Source organism: Chaetodon auriga, chromosome 18, assembly GCF_051107435.1.
Source record: "Chaetodon auriga isolate fChaAug3 chromosome 18, fChaAug3.hap1, whole genome shotgun sequence".
NCBI lineage: Eukaryota > Metazoa > Chordata > Actinopteri > Chaetodontiformes > Chaetodontidae > Chaetodon > Chaetodon auriga.
Genome location: NC_135091.1, coordinates 23,320,623 through 23,342,810, shown reverse-complemented (window position 1 = coordinate 23,342,810; position 22,188 = coordinate 23,320,623). Strand labels below are relative to the sequence as shown.

At 40.6% G+C, this 22,188-nt stretch overlaps 2 protein-coding genes across 6 annotated transcripts in view; both read right to left on the bottom strand.

Moving 5' to 3' along the window:
* The window catches only part of LOC143336335 (leucine-rich repeat and fibronectin type-III domain-containing protein 2-like), a 288,477-nt gene that overhangs the window by 249,408 nt on the left and 16,881 nt on the right, over positions 1-22,188 (bottom strand). The window lies entirely within an intron of this gene.
* LOC143336336 (uncharacterized) overlaps positions 5,314-22,188 on the bottom strand; it is a 33,222-nt gene continuing 16,347 nt past the window's right edge. For all 3 annotated transcript variants that reach the window (XM_076756431.1, XM_076756432.1, XM_076756433.1), the window contains 7 exons: positions 10,468-22,188; positions 9,993-10,171; positions 9,327-9,428; positions 8,566-8,601; positions 8,184-8,245; positions 6,610-6,814; positions 5,314-5,560 (listed from right to left, as the gene is read on the bottom strand). The exon at positions 10,468-22,188 is cut by the window's right edge. In XM_076756431.1, the coding sequence (XP_076612546.1) occupies positions 8,568-8,601; positions 9,327-9,428; positions 9,993-10,171; positions 10,468-10,641 (489 nt within the window). In that variant the 5' untranslated portion in view covers positions 10,642-22,188 and the 3' untranslated portion in view covers positions 5,314-5,560; positions 6,610-6,814; positions 8,184-8,245; positions 8,566-8,567. The remainder of the gene's footprint in view (positions 5,561-6,609; positions 6,815-8,183; positions 8,246-8,565; positions 8,602-9,326; positions 9,429-9,992; positions 10,172-10,467) is intronic.

Below are 22,188 nucleotides of genomic sequence, written 5' to 3'. Positions count from 1 at the left end.
ACGGTGGCGGGTGCCATACGAGCAACAGCCTGTTACAGCTGCTCTCTAGTTTTTCTTCTCTTTTACTGTTTTCTTGTGCATCTTTTTTATTCCATTTTAGTTCTGCGTGTTTGTAAATCTCTGGTGCATCAGAGACATCAAGCACAGTAACTCTGGTGCTACTTTTTCATCACTTTTTACAACTTGTGCAACTTCCTCCGTGTCTGTGGGTCCATGAGACAATGGCCCCAATACTTTACAGTAGGGATCAGCTGCTGGCCCTGCGTAACACAGCTGTGCGGCCGGAGGAGTGACCTGATGTCCCTCGCAAGTTAAGGAGCAATAGTCTGGGCAATAAGCTGTGCAATAAAACATGTACATAACAGTCTGTCAATACTATTTACAATTTCTTACATTTTTTTTTACAATTTCTTTCTTTTTATTTTTATTTAAAATTCTCACTCTTTTGTATATATACTGATGTTGTTTCTAATTTGCATGCGCTTCTTATATTAATCTGCTCTACTGATGCTGCTGTAATCTGGAATTTCCCCTCATGGGACAAATAAAGGTATATTGAATTGAATTGAATTGAATTGAATTGAATTGAATTGAATTGAATTGAATTGAACTGAATTGAAAAATACAAATACAAATAATGTGAATGTTGCTCTGTGACTGCTGGATGTGTGAAAAGGCAACTGTTTGCTAACACGTTAGTCATATCAACATTATAGGGCCATAATATGTCAAATCTTGTGGGGGTCTGTCCGAAAGTGTTAAAACAAGGTGAAACAAAGTACACCTCTGTAGCCCTCATTTTAAGTAGAAGAACGAATGCAATGGGGAAGCTTTACATTAAAAGAGAAAGTAAGGTAGGAAAAAGGATCACAATGTCCTTGTGCTGAGTGCTGAGATCTAAAAGTTGTACTCATGGCTTAGAGTTTTGACTCTGACTTTTTTATATTTCATAAAAGAACAAAGAACAGCGTGGGAACAGCTGTTATTCAACTATCATATTTAGAAGCTACCTACACAACTGTCTACATCACTGCTCTTCAAAGTCAGGATCATATCTCACATGTAGATTCAAGATGATTTGGAATAGAAAAAAAGTAAAGTAAAAAAAAAGAGGTTGGACTCAAGTCAAGTTCCAGGTCAGACAGATTAGTTGTAAGTCCCAAGACAAACCTGATAAGTCTCAAGTGAAGTTCACATACCAAATTATGTGTTGCAGGTCTTAAGTCATTAAAATGTGTATATTTGTAACAAGTGAAATGATCAGGTCAGAATGGTGGCCCTGACGTGTTTAACACAACAGCAATGGACAAAACACTAATATAAACATACACATTTCACAAACAAGATCTTTTGAAAATATCTATTTTTTTTGGTTTTGTTTTTATAAAACAGTTGCTTTAACAAGTGCTTCAGCAGTTCAACCATACATGTTCGAACCTGAATCAGATCTTGAAGGAAGGGAGGCTCCTACAGAATGGTAAGTCAAAAAACTTCTTTCTATTTTTTTGTCTCTTCAATACGAGCACCACCTGTACAGGGGGCAGCGTGAGATGCCTGCTGTTCAAATGGTCAATGCTCACGCTAGGAAGCACCAATCCTAACTTGTAGCGTACCAGAATGACAGGGAGAAACTCAGCTAAAAGCCTCCACCAAGCATTGGTGGATCTTGGTGGATCTTGAAGGAAGGGAGGCTCCTACAGAACCTCAGACTCAGAGAATTCAGCAGGACGCTTCTGAATGGTAAGTCAAAAAACTTCTTTCTATTTTTTTGTCTCTTCAATACAAGCACCACCTGTACAGGGGGCAGCGTGAGATGCCTGCTGTTCAAATGGTAAATGCTCACGCTAGGAAGCACCAATCCTAACTTGTAGCGTACCAGAATGACAGGGAGAAACTCAGCTAAAAGCCTCCACCAAGCATTGCCACCCAAATGAAACATAATACCCCATACCCCAAGAAAGTATATGGTCATGTAATGAAAAAGTGCGTCTGCTGATTTCACCACGTCCTGGTCCTGGTGCCAGAGCCTGAGAACATGTGCTGCCAGGGGGTGCCACAGGTCACATTATCTTTTCCTGCACTTATGATCGCAGTGAATGATTGCAGATAACATGCCTATGTAGATACTTATCTTATGCATAATAGGTTATAAACTGCTGCAAGTGCTGTTGGCACTGACGTGGCACTGTGGATTAATACGGGACTCTGCGCTGCAGCTGGCTGGCTTCCAACTCCACAAACATTACTATGAACTTACTGAACACATTCAAACCTACGACAAAAATGACACTATCCTTTTGATAAAAAAAACATAATTAATTGAACATATTCTACATATGACTGTAAAATTTTGCTTGTGTTTTTGTAAAGAAAGTTTCTAAGAACATAATACATACCCATTCAACTCCTGTACCTTAGCACAATTTACATAGATACTGTCCAGTACACCATGATAATAAAATTTACAGTTATCACATTACTATATTGTATATATTTTAATTATATCCTTTGCACCACACAAGTTAAAACAGGCAAATATTGATAGGCAACCACATATACATGATCCCTATAGACCTTTTAATTAACATTTTCATCTGTTCCTGTTGCAGGCTGGTGAAATTCATGTGAAGATGCTCACACAAAGCACAAGCACAGAAATGGTACCAGTGTATGGCACAGAGATGGAGGTCCGTACTGCATGTGTTGCAGACACCACAAACAAAATGAAAACAATGTAAACAATTATATGACAACCACATCAACAGTATCATCACTGAAGAATCATACAAGATAACAAATTTGTCAACCTGGAAATCAACCTTGTTGTACCTAACTAGTACAAGAAGCACTACCATCACAAAGATCAACAGTGTCAGTGTGCCTACATCTGTTTCTGACCTCCCTGAAGACCACAAACCAGTTCATCTGCAGACCATTCAAGGGGAAATTACATGCATTAAACTAGATGACAGAAGATGGTGCAAGCACTATAACAGCCAAGCGCGTAATTTGCACAGGGGATACGGGGGTCATGACCCCCGCAAAAATCAGTTCCAGCCAATATAACCCCCCCAATATAATCACATCATTCCGATTTAATAACAATATGTATTATATTGCATGAATATCTTGTTGATTTTCTTTATTAATATCATTTGCCAGCAAAACAGTAGCATGTTTAATCATCCGGTAATCATCATCCGCCGAATACTTGGTGTTACCCAACCCGCTTTCTCTACCTGATGTTCACTATTTGCTGTATGTTAGGCATGGATGGAGACAGCAGAACCGCGGAAACATGAAAAGAGCACGAAAAGGCGGACAACAATTTTTCATTGTTGGTCGACACCAATCCCTAATACAAAAAAGAAAAAATCCTGACCAAAAAGAGGTAAATACCCATATTGATAAGTTAGGTGATGATTTGTGACTGGAGTTGGCAAGCTAGTTGTTCGATTGCAAGTGTCCTGTGAGGTAAAACCAGAGGGTGTCAGGGATGTACTGTGTAGGACCAATGTCAGTTTTGCTGACTTTGCTCCAATACACAGTGTTGGGTAGCGGCGTTACTAGTTTAACTACATTTCTCGGTTGAGTGATCACATTTTTCGACATCAAATATCTTGTCAGTAGTGACGCTATTTTACTGATCAAATAATGCGATAGCCTACACAGAAGCTACATTTCCCAGGCATTTCTAAATTTTAAATGCAGCAGAGTTTCTGCTGCGGTCTGAAGCGGTAACCATGGTGATGACAGACGCTCCTTCAAGTGACATTACGTACCAGTCCTGCTGCAGCAGGGCGGCTGGGGAGCACGCAGCGGGTGACAGTGACAGAGAAGGGGAGAGAAGTGTAGAGCGACTTCATCTCGTGAATCTTGACAAGCTTTGGGAAATACCTGAATGTATTTCCTTAAATTCTGCTTTGACGTCACTTGTCATTTTTAACCGGGCTGTTACCATTTGAACATTAACTAACATTAACTGACTTGTGCATAAGACATTTGCTGTGTGTAGATTATTTGTGTCAAGACAGTGATGCAATTGATTAATCTAAAGTTCTCGATTTTTTTTCATAGATAGTTGACACAAACACAAAATCAATTGAGTGGAAGCTGCCACAGTCTTGCTAGCTAGTGCTTAAACACAATAGGAATTAACTACTGTGTCATTGTGGCATAAATAGTTAAGTACACAGCTGCAACAATGTCAAGTAAACCACAGTAAAAGTATCACAGTGTATTTCTAATACAGGCACACCAAATTACCCTGACTCCTTTTAAAAAAGTAAATGATTCAATAAATAAATAAACAGGCAAAGAGTTTAACCCCCCCAATGGTAGACCCAAAGTTACGCCCTTGGTAACAGCAACCAGACCTCTTTCAATGCTAAAGCCAAACACCACAGATGTGAGAGGTGCCACTTCCTGCAAAAAATCACCTAATATGCACAAACTATGTCTGGCACATTGGTTATACAGTGATATGATAGTGGATTTACACTGTTTTTTTTTTTCTGTGTGGATTTACAATGTTAATTTTGAATAAATCACTAAATTAATCATTTGTCAGTTTGTTTTTTGTTCATAGAGCATGTAAGTAAAGCAGCTGTTCTCAACCTTGTTGCAAATATGCGATCTGCAAGCTCCCAACATATTTTTGAAATACTCACCTTTAATGGCAAAATTATAATCAATTTTGGGGTCCCCCAAAAGTGTTCCTGTAAAGTGGAGTCTTTGCATAAAAAGGTTGAGAACCACTGCAGTAAGCAGACTTAATGAACCATTTCAGCATTTTTCAACCTTCCTCTGTTTTTAATATGCCTCATTTAAGCCAAAAATAATCTTTTGACCACTTGGTGTTTTAAAGTTCTGCAGAGGTTGTGCCAAACTTGGTTGTCCATCAGTGACCCCTGCTAGAAAAACCAGCATAGACCAGCATAGCAGGTCACCAGCAAAAACCAGCATTTGTTGTGTTTTGATGCTGGGATGCTGGTTTATGCTGGTCTTTGCTGGTCTCTGCTGGTCACCAGCATAGACCAGCATGGGATGCTGGTTTATGCTGGTCTATGCTGGTGACCAGCATGGGATGGGATATGGCACAGGATGGGATACCAGTATACTAGAATCACATACAAACCAGAGTAGCTAAATTAGTGAAGGTAATGAAAATAAATGTAAATAAATGTTTAATCTCTAGTTAACATTCTTTTAATGATGTAATACAATAATAATAATAATAATAATATATACTAATATAATAATAATATAATAATACAATATAATATAATACAATAAAATAAAACCATGAGCATGAACACATTAATACAACCATTTACAGCTACGAATTAAAACAGATAGATGGAACGGATTAGAACACATAGTACACAGAACACATTAAAGAGAACAGATTGACTGGATGGCCAGGCACATAATTAAACAGTTGATTTTGTTTTTTGTTTGTTAACATCCATGATTTTTTCTGTAATATATCTCCCAGCCTTTCCCAGTCGAACCTGTTGGTCTGACAGATTTTTTTTGGCAAGCCACTCCTTGAAGCAGGCTGAAAAGATAAACAAACAATTAACCAAATTAGTATAAAATACAAGATGAAATAATTACTCATGAACACAGCAAGGGTGTCAGGGTCTGTTAGTGTCTGTTTAGGTGGAGTTGAGTTTTCTGTTCTGGATGTGCCATTTCCTGTTTTATTTTGAAGTCCTTGTCTTACTCGTGTGTTCCTGTCAAGTTTCCCACCTGTGTGATTGCTGTCCCCAGCCCTGATGTGTTTAACCTCTGTCTTCCTCCTTGTGTATTCATGCAATGTTCCCCTACCACTCTGTGCCAGATTGTCTTGCCCAGGGTGTCTGCTCTAATCTGCATGGTCAGTTATGAGATTTGACATTTAAGGGTCTGTTTCTGTCTACATGAGCAAACATCACCACAAGTGGATTCCAGTAAAGGTGGAGAGAAATCTCAGAGCTGAGATTAAAAAAATAACAGAGTTACATTTAACTCTCCACAACAGACTCAATCCTCCATAATCACCTGTGATATCATAAATATTCATTCATTCATTCATTCATTTTCTCTACCACTTATCCTTACAGGTCATGGGTGGGCTGGAGCCTATCCCAGCTGAGAGGCGGGGTACACCCTGGACAGGTCACCAGTCCATCACAGGGCTAACATATACAGACAACCATTCACACTCCCATTCACACCTACGGGCAATTTAGAGTCACCAATTAACCTAACCTGCATGTCTTTGGTTGTGGGAGGAAGCCGGAGTACCAGGAGAGAACCCACACATGCACGGGGAGAACATGCAAACTCGGCGACAGTGCTAACCACTGCACCACCGTGCTGCCCATATCATAAACAATACAACATAATAAGAGAATGTGAATGGGGCGAACACCCAGACTTTCTATTTATGGTAATTTGGCACCTGAAAATCAGATTGCTACTGAAAACAGTGACCTATAAATACAATAAAATTTTACCACAGCAGATAACAAACTACTTTATTACTCCTCATTAAATAACAAATAAGTCAGTCCTTTGCATCCCACAAAGAGCATGCAGGTACTACGGTCAAGAATACAATACCTTTCAATGTGTTCAGTTTCTCTGGGGTCAAAGGAGCCCTGGTTGTCTTGGTGGTGGGACATGTTTTTCCAGTTAGGCTCCTTTCCCCCAGAGTCTTTGTCCCCCATATTGCCACTGCCAGCTCCTTGACAAACAGGGAGTCGGTGACGGTGCTGATTCTGGCCCAGGTCTCCCGGCGTATAAACAGCCCTCTTCCCAAATCAATCTGTTAAATATCCATAACACAAATAGTTGAGGTAATGAAAAATGCATTACACATACAAAAGAAAGAGGAATTATTTGCTGAGGTGCCAGACAACACAGTAGTTTGAAAGAAGATTTCTGTCTCTGTTTGCTAAGTTTTTTATTAGGGACCAGGCAGCTCAAGCAACACCTAGATTTTTGATATTTGAAAAATTGAGCTAATGTAAGACAGTGTGACCCCCACACTGAAAATGTGATTCTGAAACAAAGGAAATCTGTCTCAGACTGGATCTAATCACTGTGTATATTGTCCTTTTTGATTACTCCTTAACACCTCCTATCTGATCTCCTCTTGCACTGTTACATGGCCTCAATGTGAGAAGTACAACGGTCTGATTTTGTTCTGGTTGGATATTTAAGGGGAAGAGCAAGGACCCAACCTTTCAGTTGATCTGCTTACCAGAGCTCCCACACGTCGAATGTGTCACATCATCTTGTTGCCTGTATTTCTATTTTGGACTTAACAATGAATTGGTATGTTAACCATTCCTTTCTAATATTGCCTGTTGAGACTTTTGTTCTAAATGTTATCAGATACCTATTAGGTCTTAAGTTATATGGTGAGTATCACTGGGTAACACTCACACCCTTAACCTCTGAGTTGAATAGGAAAGATTGAGTATCATGTTTTGTATTAATTAAATATGTTCTGTAACCTCTGAATATCTCAACTCAGATGTCAGGGCTGTTCTTCTATGTTAAGAAGGTCACTGAATAGTTTCAGTCTATATCTGCCATCCCTGAACTAAGATAGGGACTAGTTAAATCCCAAAGACCTTAGTTATATGGTTAGTTTCACTGGACGCTGTTCACACTCTTAACCACTGAGTTGAACAGACAAGATTGAGTATCATGTTGCAATACCTCTGAATACTTCAACCCAGGCATCAGAGCTATTCTTCCATGTTGAGAAGGTCACTGAGTGATTTGTTTAACCTATATCTGCCATCCCTGAACTAAGTCTGATGTCAGATCTCTCAATAATAGAACTGAACTCTTAAAGGTTTATATTCTTAATTATTGGTTAACTGTAAATTCACACCAGCATCTACTGGTAAAGTTATCTTTAATCAAAATGGAGTTAGAATGAATTAATCAATTACTGTATCCTGATAAAGCCTCATCTTGGTACCGGAAAGACAGAATATGTATTGGGGAGATAATAGATAAATGTTTCTAAATATTTCCTCCCCTACACTAACAATGCATGAAAATGTTTGACTGTAAACAGTTCTACTGTAAACACCAGTTGTAACCACTGTCGCAAAGCAGCTTTAATTATATTTTTAAAAGCAACGGAAGCAGATATTGTAAAGAAGAAAAAAAAATACCTTGTTTTCTTTTGGGGATTTGGGTGGTTCCATTGGACTCCCACTGCCAGATTCTGCAACCACTGTATATAGAGGATAATGTAAGATACTCAACCACCTTCCAACAGTAAAATCAGAGACCATATTTGTGAAAATACAGAGAATCAATAAGCCAAATCAGGAATTTTCTCTAACAGTGTAAACCAATTTTTACACTGTATCACCACTACATGCAGCAAATTATAAGGTTAATGTAGGAGTCGCAGTTATCACAAAGGTTGGTATACTTAGAACAGAGTATCCTGTCAGACACAACTCAGTTGATATTGCATGGAAAAAAACTTTTAAATAGCAGTATCATATAGCTGTAGGTCAAGCTTGTTAACATTTTTGTTGCACTTACTTTCAGGGGTCCCCATTGGACTTGGGCAAACGGGGCCTTTGACAGAGAGAATAGCAAAGATATCACAAATAAGAGTTCATGGAAAACATGACAATAAATAATACAGTTACCTCCATCCTTGTTCAAAGATCTTAGAGGCTTCCTCAACCTCTTATCTAGAGTGTACTATGTGTGGTTGCTATTATTTGAATTTTAATGTTTTGATTCTTGGTGCTGGTGTCAGTTTCTGAACAGCTGAAACTTGTAGACTCACAAAAAGGTCAATGTCAAGTTTATGGTCTGCATTAATGAACACAAGGCTTATGACTGGCTTCTCATTCGACCATTCATGCACTGAGAAACTCAGGGTTCAGTGTGAAGCTAACTCAAAGGACACCTGTGGACAGTGGCAGCAAGGGATCAAACTGTCACTTGTAAAAAAAAAACAAAAAAAAAACAGCCTTTGCCACATCCACTCAGAGCAAATCCACAAATAATTCAATGATCTGTGTTGTGGCAGAAAGTAGTGATGCCAATGAAATTGTATATTAGCAAGACGTGTGCAAAATAGATAACTGATCATGACATACAAGAGTATTACAGCACAGGGACTGTGGATCATAGCCTAGAGAATGTGACCCAAAATTATCTTCAAGAAAGTAGTAGCAATAGAGGCAAAAACAGTCTACAGTAAGTGATTATTAGTCTGCTCAGAACAAACCATAAATCTATTTTTTGTTCAAGTAACATCATCAGGAGTCAAGCAAACAATATTCCCTCACAATATTTTCCTCAGCAGTTGTTGCTGCAACTCAATGTTAAGTTGCCGGATGGTCTTATTTTCAGCCTCCAGTTCATTGATGTGCCTCTCTTGCTCTTTCAATCTATATAGAAAGAAAGGACATCATCACCAGTTGACATTATAAGAGATAATAAAATATATATTAGTAAACAGATCAAGACCAATCTTTCTATTTATATGTTGGCCACAGGCAGCAGTGTACCTGCACATACAGTCGTTTTTCAATATCCAGTCACAACTGTGCAGTTGAAATTTGAAACCTAAATTTTACTGGGTGATGTGTGCCAAAGATACTTTTATCTGTCGATTTACATATTATACTGTTTTGCTTTTCATTTCATGTGACACCTCAGGGATCAATTGTCAAATACATTAAATGAATGGATATATGACAATGAAATTAAATTAAATGAATTGAAAATATGGATGGTCTGTCACACTCATCTAAGTTACCTAAAGAAGAAGAGAATACCTTGCAAATTTGACATACAATCCACAAAATATCATAAATGGTTTTAAAACGCATATAATTTGAATAATGAGCACATGGTTCAAACATACTTCCCAACACAATAGGAATATTTATATATCACCATATATATTCCTATATATTTATATAGTTTAAGGCTATTCAAAAGACCCTTACTTTTTTTTTTGTCTCCAGATGTTGGAGATATATCCCTTATATAGTTTATGGTAGTGTTGACTTTTTTTCTTGGCCTCCTCATAAATTTTCTGAGGAACAACACCATCATTATCATCGTCATCGTCATCCTCTTCATCATCTTCCTCTTCAGAGGTCAGGGGAGTTTTTTTCATCTTTTTCTGTGGTGTTGGACAGAGTGGAGATTGTTTTTGTTTTCTTTTCCTGTCATTCAGTATGGCCAAGAGGTTGTTTTTTTTTTTGCTTCCCCTGCTGCTTTTTTGTGACCCATCTGGGGACAAGGATGAAAGCATAATATAGAATCAAAGTATAATGCAAAGCTCATGCCAAGCAACCAAACACACAGACACAGACAGACAGACAGACAGACAGACAGACAGACACAGACACACAGACAGACAGACAGACAGACAGACACACACACACACACACACACACACACACACACACACATTACATTTTTGGCCTTAGCGTCTTCCTGCTTGGAGGGAGGCACTGCCGGGCTCGACTCCCTCAGCTTTGGCACATGCACTCGCTTCCCCTTTGCCAGCTCCTCTTCTACCGCTTCCATGGTCTCTGGAATAATGACGAAAAACACATTTGTAAGTATAGTTGTAAGTACACATTTCATGTCGCTGAATTAAAAAAATGTTAAAAATCCTAAGCATATAAACGGCTACAGCGTTAGCTACGTTAGCTAACGGCAGTTGACTAGCTAAACAGCTCGCTAGCTAGCCACTAGTCCTTTAGACAGGATGGATAAGATTCACATTCAAGTAACTGTGCGTTCAGACCAAAAGAGGCAAAAGAGGCAAGGACGCCCGAGGCTGCGCGAGAAACAGGACAGCTTCCAAAGCCGCAAAATATTTTAGCCGCTTTGGTCGCTCTTCACGTGACTGACGTCAAAGTTAAATCGCGCTAGTCATTTAAAGGAGCCGCAAAGCAGACTTCTTGACAGCGGCATAGTGCTGCTTGCTGTTGTTCACCTTCAGTTTAAAGCATGCCTAGTTGCATAGGAGGTTTTGTGTGTCATTAAATACAGAAAAAAAAATCTCAGAGCATGAACATAAATCAAAATCACCATCTAGTCACGAGCGAATTGACGTATTGAGGAGGAAGCAATTAACAAAGGGCATTATGATTTACCCACCACAACATCAAACTTTTACAACTTTGAAATATACTAAAATTCTGTGGCAAAGACGTACCCTGGGCATGCAAGCCTTTCTTGCTTCATCTGAATGAGATGACACATTGCACAACAAAGCATTTTATCAACTAACTGACATTTAAATAGAGCAAAAATGTCTTGATGTGTGCAGTGAAAAGTGCTTTTTTTTTTTTTCAAGCGCCTTCTTCGGGTGTACAGGCAGGCAGCAGCACACATCACAGCGATGTCATCCAAATCCATGATGAGTCCATATGATTTTGACCATGCCGCCGTGTTAATGACCATGTTAATGATACAATAATAACAATTATGAGCGGGAGTTAATTTAATGTCATAACCGCCTCACCCCATTTTTCCCCGTTCTTCCAAAAAAGTAAAACGCTCTTTGGCCACAAGATTGTTATGTTTTCCGGCTCCGGGGTAATTTTCTTTAGGCCTATAGAACACACACACAGACACACACACACACACACACACACACACACACACACACACGGGTGCAAATGCGCGCTCCTTACGTCTCAGCTGCAGCATCTCTGTGCACAATTACGCATGTGGTGTTGTCTGCTTGTCTTTTGTTTGGTGTCATACAAGTTCAAGTTCGTGTGTGTGTGTGTGTGTGTGTGTGTGTGTGTGTGTGTGTGTGTGTGTGTGTGGCCAAAGAGTGTTCCTTTTTTGGAAGAACGGGGAAAATGGGGTGAGGCGGTTAGCAAATTAAATTAACTCCCGCTCATAATTGTTATTATTGTATCATCAACATGGTCTGCGACGACTATAAATATGCGCGTTTAACCCTCAAAATCATATCGACACAAGTGATCAATTTCTCGGCATCCATGACGAACTAGGAACCAAAGTTACATGCGTTGTTCTTTGGGGCCCGCTCGAGCGAAGGACACCTCTACTCTGATTGGTTGCCGCTGAACCGCGTCATAGCTAATTACCATAAAGTTAACCGAGGTTCAACTTTTCATCTGGTGCCGCTTTGGACGCTTTAGCCGCTTTGGACGCTCTAGAAGCGCGGCTGACGGCGGCTACGCTTTGGCCGCTCAGGACGCCGGGCTCTCATTGAAAATGTATTAACTTCCAGCGTCCTTGCCTCTTTTGCCTCTTTTGGTCTGAACGTACAGTAAGTCATATAGGCTAGCACGTAACGTTAACGTAGCAATGCGGTAAAATACGGTAACTGTTCCGGTGTAGCTCACCCTTGAGGATCAAAATTTGGGCTTTGTAAAAATCCTCTCTCCACTGGACCCAGTAAATCCTGTCGACATTGACCGAATTCTTCTTAAAGTCCTTAATACGTGAGGTGGGGACAATCTCCTTACACCCATCCTCGACATACTTCACATAGGCAAACATTCCGCCGTAAACTGTCTTAATAATGGTTTAATGATCCAAACACCGGTTAAATAAACTAACCGTTAAGCCATTCGAACCAGAGCTGGAGGGGATAGAACTCCAACGGCGGGAAGCGCGCGACCTGATGCTCAGGGGCCTTAAGCTGCTTTCACACCGAATGCGGCAGGCGCAGGCAGCCGGCGGCAAACCCATTCATTGTGTATGTGCTGCCGCCGTGCAAGAGCACACCGTCCTGCACCGAGGTCGGCGGCACGCGAGGAGGGCGCCTGCCGCCGCCGTGCTGCACCGCGGTGCGCCCGAATTAAACATTTTTTTAATCTGGGCGCAGCGCGCTGTGACGACATCTTGGCGCGTCCAATCGGAGAGAAGCCGGTTCTGAAAAAAAACCCCAAAGTGCCCGGAAGTAGAGCTACACCCCAACGTGATATACAAATTTTACAATGGAGGACAAACTCATAATTCCCCAATTCCTGCGTTGCCATCAGGATTGAGTGGACCCACACCCTTCACTTTGCTGCTGCTGCTCCTCTCCTCCTCAAGAGGATTTAAGTCAGAGCTTTTTGTTGCAATGATGAGACATAGATCTCCGCTAGCACACATGGACTAGGAACCGAGTGCGCCGGAGAGAAAACACTTCCTGCTCTGTCGCTCAGTAGCTCGAGCCCGAAGTGCGTGCTGCCGGCCTGCTCAGTGGCTCTGTGCCGCGCTGTTCAGCTGCTTTCTGCGCCGTACCCTGCGATGAGCGCAGCACAAACCGCGTTCGGTGTGAAAGCAGCTTTACGCTCTGTGAGCTTGTGACGCAGTGTCCAACAATCCAAAAAAAAAAAAAAAATCAGGGAAGCAAAAATCTCGAGATGTGGGCCTGTCGAAACCAATTGACTAGATCTATTTTAAGACCATATGATACAGAATATTACCAGTTTACATAGACTACATTTATATGTAGAATATGAATGTTGATGTACAGATGTAGATGTCTTCTCTAATGTATGGGGTCACATAATTTAATAGAAATCAAGTTGAAGGGAATTTACTCACTTATTATTCAAACTGTTCACCTATTTAACTTAAATAAAGGAAGCACCCTTGGATGATGCAGTACAGTTCAACAGATTGAATAAAACACTTAAATCAGTGTTGTACTCCTAACCATGAATTCACTATTCTGCTCTCTATGAATTTGTCTGGTAATGATTTTCATCTTCTTCTTAGATTTCATGATGCCTAAATGTAGGTACAAATTGTACTTGGAGCCTGAGAGTACTTTTGAAGTGCCCCGGACCAAAGGCAAAGGACTGGATTTGGAAGTAAGTCTCTTCATGGGAAATTTTGCCTAACAGTGTTAGGAGTGTGTGAGTGTGATTTGGCTGTTGGAATTGTACAGACAGTCTTTTTGAAGGTATTTGCTAAAAGTGTTTCTGAAATTTTTTCAGATCTTGCCCTTCACTGATAATGGCACTGCAGGTTCACTCACAACAGATGATGAGGTGAGAGAGTGATACAGTATGTTTGCTTACCGCTTACATGGCACTTGTCTTCAGACTGTTTACCGCCACGTTCCTTTCCTCTTGTGCACAGACCATGTCTCCATCTGTGGACAAGTCACCTCCAGAGAGCACAATAGACCAAGTAGGCGTCATACCAACCTACACTGTACTGTGCATGGCACAATATTTCATTGTTGAAGTTGTCTTGTAAATAAAGCTTATATGTGTTCAGGTGTTACAGCACAGCAGAGAAGAGGATGATGTCTCTGGGTCAGACTCAGACGCAACAGATGATGAGGTGAGAGAGTGATATTTTCGTTTACTGCACATGGCACTTGTCTTCAGACTGTTTACCGCGACGTTCCTTTCCTCTTGTGCACAGACCATGTCTCCATCTGTGGACCAGTCACCTCCAGAGAGCACAATAGACCAGGTAGGCGTCATACCAACCTACACTGTACTGTGCATGGCACAAGGGGAGAGTTGTGGGTCTGAGAACTTAAGGTTACTTCTGAGTTCAAACTGCAGTTCCTCGGCTGCCACTGGGGCGTGGCTCCAGAAAGGAGCAATTTCCATTGACTCCTATTTAAAAATAGCAGATTTTACAGCTCAATAAAATCCTATTTACAGCCTGGTTCATTTCATGGTTTTGGTCTCAACCGACAGTTTTCACCTCCATACACACTGTGAGGGGGGTGAAGTTTTTTGAACCACAACCGTTTTTGTGTTATTTAGACTTAATATTCTCACATAAATTAGGGCATGGTTCCATTGAGTGACAGGTCCGTAGACAGTTACCAGGTTGCTTTGAGGTCTGTTGGTGGGTTCTCGGCCGGCTGAGCTGTCCTCTCCAAATATGGAAAGTAAACACCCACTAAAATCCAAGATGGCGCTGCTCTAATGCTCATACTCGAGGAACAAACCAGACTCCCCAAAACCATTGGGTGACATCACGGGTGCTACGTCCATGTTTTACAGTCTATGGCATGGCACAATATTTCATTGTTGAAGCTGTAATATGGCTTATATGTGTTCAGGTGTTGCGGCACAGCAGAGAAGAGGATGATGTCTCTGGGTCAGACTCAGACACAACAGATGATGAGGTGAGAGAGTGATATGTTCGTTTGATGCACATGGCACTTGTCTTCAGACTGTTTACCGCCACGTTCCTTTCCTCTTGTGCACAGACCATGTCTCCATCTGTGGACCAGTCACCTCCAGAGAGCACAATAGACCAGGTAGGCGTCATACCAACCTACACTGTACTGTGCATGTCACAATATTTCATTGTTGAAGTTGTCTTGTAAACAAAGCTTATATGTGTTCAGGTGTTACGGCACAGCAGAGAAGAGGACAATGTCTTTGTGTCAGACCCAGACACAACAGATGATGAGGTGAGGGCAGGGTACTGCAAGTTCTGTGACACATTAATGACAAATTGTGTAAAATCACACGGGACACTGAAGTCATAAGCCCCAGCTGTAGTCAGCTGACAAGCTAACACTAACACTAAAAGAGAGTGCGGGAAAAAAAGAGAACCGCCATTAACCTGAAGAAAAAAAAAGAAGAAAGAGAATGTGAAAGCAAGATATTTTTCCAAAAGCACGCGAGAGGAGCACAACAAGGAGGAGGATTTGGAAGAGAAGTTGAAAGAGAAAGAGGAGCCGACGCTGACACTATGGAGGCTAGTGAAGCCCCTGTCCCCTCTGCCATACCGACTGGTGTAAGAACGGAGAGAATCAAATTTACCGAGAGGGTAAGCATTTTGATCCATATAAACTGTTGGTCACTATCCAGAAGAGAAGAGAAGAGAAGAGAAGAGAAGAGAAGAGAAGAGAAGAGAATCAGAAAAGTGACCAAACTCAAGTTGCACAGGAAGTGGAGGCAACTAAAGAAGAGGTAGGCTTGATCTCCAGTTCCATGTTAAATTTTGTGAGATGACCTTTCATGCTATGACAAAAAGCTGACACATCTATTTTTTCTTTAGACCTATGCAGTGGGCCGAGTACTGCATGACAGCAAAAACGCAGCAGAATGGTACAGGCCAATGCAGACTTGTTTGCAGCCAGAGTGGAGCTACCGAAAATCTTGGAGATGGACAGTAAGCAAGCATTTGCTACGCTTTTCAATGATGCGATGGATCAGAAGGAGGAGGATAAGGAATCCATCCTGGAGCCTTTTAAGTTTGTGTATAAAAGTGTGGAAGGCATGTGGCTCTTCTGTGAGGAGATAATGGATAAAAGAGAGTACATGGCATTCTGTGAATACAAGGAATAGAGGGGAAAAAATTAAAAAAAAAAATGGAAATTGTGGAGAAATCTTGTGGTTTTCTTTGTGTAACCTGTTGCAGCACCATGAACAGTAATCATTGCAGGTTATTGATGATCACTGTTGTCAATAGGAGCAGAGTCTCTGCATGTCGTCTGTTCTGTAGTGCTCATTCTGCAATAAAAAAAATTCAGGTGATAAAAACCATTCTAAACATGGTAAATGAGCTAATAGACTACATGAATTTCCCTTCAGGAATAAATAAGTAAAAAATCATGTGCAAAAAAGGAAAATGGATTTTGAACATTTGTTTTGTGTCTACAGTTTTCTCCTGTAACAGAGATTATTGCCTATGTGGGTCATACAAGTAGGTAGGCTATTCAATAATTCACTTTGAAAACACAAAGCTAAGTTAATTTAAAATCATCAACCCTCACACTGTACATTGGCAAATCCATATGGTCCAACAGCATGAGGTAAGAACGTAGCACAAACAGTATTAATCAATTATTAAATTAATTATGATAGGGTAAATTTGACATAGCTTGCTAAACTAAAATAATAGCTATCCTTTTTGCCCCATATATGTATGTATGTGTGTATACACACACATACATTTGTATATACCACGTGAATACCCATAAATCATCCTCAGTGCAGGTCGAGGGTCCTGACAGTGGAGGTCTGCAGCCAGACTGTCTTGAATTTATTTGGGACATTATTATTGGTTTTAAAGGCAATACAGAAATAAAATAATACATAAGAATGTCTGTGTTTGTGTCGATGTTGGTGTAAATGTGTAGGGGCAGTGTAGCATGTGAAGTCAATTTCTTTTTTACTGACATCGTATGTAGCTCGTGCGCTCATGAATGCATGTTCTTTGTAATTTTCCAGCTCCACTTTTCACCTGCTCCCTCTCTACGGACTGCCTCAACACGACTGGAACCAAGTAACATCACCCAGCAGATTGATTGTGGTTCATCATCTGAAGGCAGTGTTTCTGGAAGTGAATCAGAAAATGAGGATCTTCCGGGAGATGATCCTTTCAATCAGATAGGCTTTGACACAGACTTGGATTCAGTGCTTACGTCATCAGGTACAACCACAAGGGCTGAGGCAGTGCTCATGGTGATGAGTTATGCAGCAAGGCATAACATAACAGGAACTCAACTTGATGACTTATTAAAACTCATAAATACTCTGTTTGGTAAAGAGGTGTCACCAAGATCCAAATACATGTTCAACAAGGTTTTCAAAAACAAATCTGACATCGTAGAGTTCCACTACTACTGCAAAACCTGTAAAACATATATTGGAACACAACAGGACATAAAGGACAAAAACATTGTGCAGTGTGTAGTCTGTGACACTCCAACTGAAACAAATTCCTTGAACAGTGGAAGCTTTTTCATCAACATACCAATTGCACCTCAAATCCAAACACTACTGGAAAACCCTCAAATTCAAAACAACATCAACTACAAACACCAAAGGTCACAAAGTGATCATGTCATATCTGACATATATGATGGTGAAATGTATCAAAACCTGTCTAGACCAGGTGGGATTCTGTCACATCCAGACAATTTGTCCTATGTTTTCAATTCTGATGGTTCACCCATTTACAGATCTGCCAGATTTTCAATTTGGCCCATACAGCTTCATTTAAATGAGCTCCCCCCCAAAATGAGATTCAAAAATGTTGTGCTTGCTGGTCTTTGGTTTGGTCCTAAAGAGCCAGTTATGTCAATATTTCTCAGACCTTTTGTTGATCAGGCCAAAATGCTGGCATCCAAAGGTGTCTCATGGAGAAAAAATGAAACCTGTGTGAACAGCAAAATTGTTGGACTCTGTTGTTGTGTGGATTCAAAGGCAAGACCAGCAATGCAAAACACCACACAGTTCAATGGATACTTTGGTTGCGGCTTCTGTTTACACCCTGGTACTCTTGTAGACAAACAGGTGAAGTACACCGTGACTGCCACAGACTATCCTGAAAGGGAAGCCAGTGAAATGTTGGCAGATATGGAGCAAGCAGTAGCACTGAATAGAAATGTCAGAGGTGTGAAGGGACCATCACCACTCATAAACATGCCTTATTTCGACATAGTGTGGGGATTTGTTCCAGACTATATGCATGCTGTATTGCTTGGCGTGATTAGACAGCTCACAGAACAACTTCTGAGCAACTGTGATCAGTGCTATTACATTGGGAGCCCCAATACAATGAGGGTAATAGAGGACAGGATCAAGGGCATAAAACCACCACACTTGATAACAAGACTGCCTAGACCCTTGGCAGATTTGAAGTACTGGAAGGCCTCAGAGTGGCGTGCTTGGCTTATCTTTTATAGCTTGCCTGTCCTCAGTGGTGTGCTGCAGCCACGCTATTTGAAGCACCTGGGCCTACTGGTGTCTGCAGTATTCCTACTTCTCAAAGAGGACACAACCCTGGAGGAAATCAACAAAGCTGATGAGATGCTGTTTGAGTTTGTTGCAAGATTTCAGATGATGTACGGGGAAACGTCAATGACATTCAATGTTCACCTACTAACTCATCTTACAAAGTCAGTAAAGTTGTGGGGGCCTCTGTGGGCACACTCAGCATTCGTCTTTGAAAATGCCAATGGTAGCTTGTTGAAACTGTTTCATGGAACAAAATGCGTCGCTCAGCAGATTGTGAACAAATTTCTGTTGCACAGAACAGTACCACTCTTCACTAAACAATATACAGTTAGTGAACAAGTGAGGGAGTTTTGTGTGCAACTGACAGAGACCTCAAAAGTTAAAAGTGTCACAAAATGTCAAGATACAACTGTGCTAGGTAATGGCAGGGTGACTCAAACAACCAATGATCAGAAGCATGCCTTTGACCTTGCAGAGAAACCTGATGAAGTTGTGGTGCACAAGAGGATGGTGCATAAAGGACTTGTGTACACTGGCAAAAACTACACCCTCAGTAAGAGACGAAGAGACTGTTTTGCTAAGCTCAGTGATGGTGGTTATGGGGAAATTCAGACCATCATAAGTTTTCTCTCAGACGGCTGTACAGAAATTGCTGTACTCATCAAAGAGCTGCATACACATACATGCTTCCCTTTGGTACAAGGAAATGGGTCTGTGTCCCATATCAGACTTGTAAGTGGAAGTCTGTCCTCCCCTCTTTGTCTGATATCAGCTGACATGTTGGAGCAGAAATGTGTGGTGTTGAAAATGGGTGATCAGACATATCTATGTGACTTCCCAAATGCAATTGAGAGAGACTAATTGTGATCATTTGTTGTGAATGTTGTGTATTTTGCATTTAACTTTAGTGCCATTAATAAGCACCAGCTACCAGCCTGAGCCATAATTATCATTATATCATCATCTAAACATAAGAGAAGTTTGTTTTTTTGGACGAAGGCAACAGCCAATGGACAATATGTCATTGACATCTTTGTGTTTGTATTTGCTTTCATTGTGCCAAGTCTTCAACCAAAAGGGTTGTTGTTCAGAGAAGAAAAAAGAGGACTTAAATGATAATAATATAGATAAATAAGATGAAAATGATAGAAAAAAATAAGTCATGATTACAAATGTAACTAGTTAAGTTGTATGTCCATTAATCATTGTTGCTAAAACGGACCTGTTACACTTTGAATGTTTTCATTCATTCAGGTCATACAGTAGTTATCTCAAGGCAACAACTGAGTTGAAAGCAACTGGACTTGTATTAGTCTATGAAGACGTTTTGCCCCTTATCCAAGTAGCTTCATCAGTTCAAAACACATCAGTCTGACTAGTCCGCACTAGTCTGACAATACAGTGGAGTTTGACCCAGGTATTTAACATCTGTGGAGGTGTTCCCCAGCACTGTGGGTGTGTTAATGAGGGTGTGTTAATGAGAGCCATTGTGAGGTGACACTCACTCACTGATGTGTTTTGAACTGATGAAGCCACTTGGATAAGGGGCGAAACGTCCTCGTAGACTAATACAAGTCCAGTTGCTTTCGACTCAGTTGTTGCCTTGAGCGACCTGTCAGATCCTGAAGATAGTGGTCCAGAGGAGCTGGAGATTTTTGTAGTCAGCGTCTCCCTTCTATTAACGTTTTTTGAATACTGTCAAAAGAATAAATGTTAGTGATCACAATGTTTAATGTTGTATTTGTCTGCAAGGTGTGTCAAGATGGGTGTGGTGGTGATACAGGAGGGGGAGGTGTCGACAGATTCAGCTTGGTGCAGTGACGGTTTTGTGCCAAAAGGCCATGCCAACAGTGTGCTGAAAGCTTGCCAGCTCCTGGGTCGTTTTCCCCGTTTTGTACGTACGCACTTTTTTCAGACAAATTCGGCATCAACCAAACCAAAACCTGAAGGTAAAACATGTGGACACTTACACCCATTCTGACCATGGCATACTGTGATTTACACCCTTTTTGAAGAAGGGAAGAATTGGCGACACAGCTTCCACGTCAGAGAGGAGAGGTGTGCGTATTAAAATCAACATCAGACATTCCTCAAGCCAGACGGTGACGGGGAATAGCTCACCAAAAAATTTAATTCAGTCATTATCGACTCACCCTCATGCTGTTGAATAGGCCTACTCCGGAGTAGTTTGTTATTCCTCAAAGTGCAGCAAGAGACTTGTGAAGGCCAGCAGTATGGAGGAATACTATTTTTGTTTTTGTGTAGTTTGATGGACCATTTTGTTGGGTGCCACTGACTCTCTGCGGAACTAAAGCCCAATAGTTCATAGACTATATGCTGGTCCACTAGCATCAGTAGCAACACCATGCTGGTCCACCAGCTTCATTAGCAGGACCATGCTGGTCCACCAGCATCACCAGCATCACCATGCTGGTCCACCAGCATAAACCAGCACCAAACCAGCATAAACCAGCATAGACCAGCATTATTTCCATGCTGGTCTATGCTGTTTTTTTTGGTCTAGCAGGGACATCTTCAGGCATATGGCAATGATGTCACTAGTAGATGACTTTGGCATCCTCCCTGTGGAACTACACCAAAAATAGATTAAATGATTATTTCTGGCATTATTTGAGGCACATTAAAAACATAAAGAGGAAGGATGAAAAAGTGCTGAAATGACCCTTTAATAATAATATTGTTTCAATGTATGATACAATGCATATATAGTTGAATCAATGTTGATGCAATTCTACATTCTTTCAATGTTGATCATATCATATAGGGTTGAGCCGGATACTCATTTCAGACGAGTATTGTAGTATAATTTTTTCCAACAGATATGTGAAGAATTGAGTAAAACACTATAACCAATGGTAGATGATAGTAGTAAATATTGTAGTAGGAGTTTATTAGTTCATTTACTTAAAAATACAAGAGTAATGGAGAAATGGAGAAGAAACACATAAAAGGTCAAGATAGTGATACTGTGCAGGGATGATACCGCGCAGCAGAGATCACAAGATCACGAGGGCAGGGCTTCTGTATCATGGATCTTTGGTGTTTTCCATGGCTTTGCAGGTGTCTTTGCAGCTGTCTTAACTGGTCTCAGCCGGTTTTAGCCGGTGTTGTCTGTGACCTTACATAACCCTGTGTGTCCTTATATAACCTTACTGTATTCAATCCATATTTGAGTGTCTGTCATGATCATGAAAGATTGAATGATATTATAATCACACTATGATTTACTATGCTTTAATGAATGCTGGTTTGGGATGATTCAATATACTTTACTATGTTTTAATATACTCTCAAGGTGCACTTAAAGATAAATGTCATGGTGTGACATGCCTTTATACTTTATATGCAACTATGGCAATAAATTGTGATTTGGTAATATTTTTAAAAAATAGAGCCCATGACAATCAGAAGCTAATGTGTAATTTCAAAAGAACAGCAAGAAAATAAAAAAGAGCACCTGCAA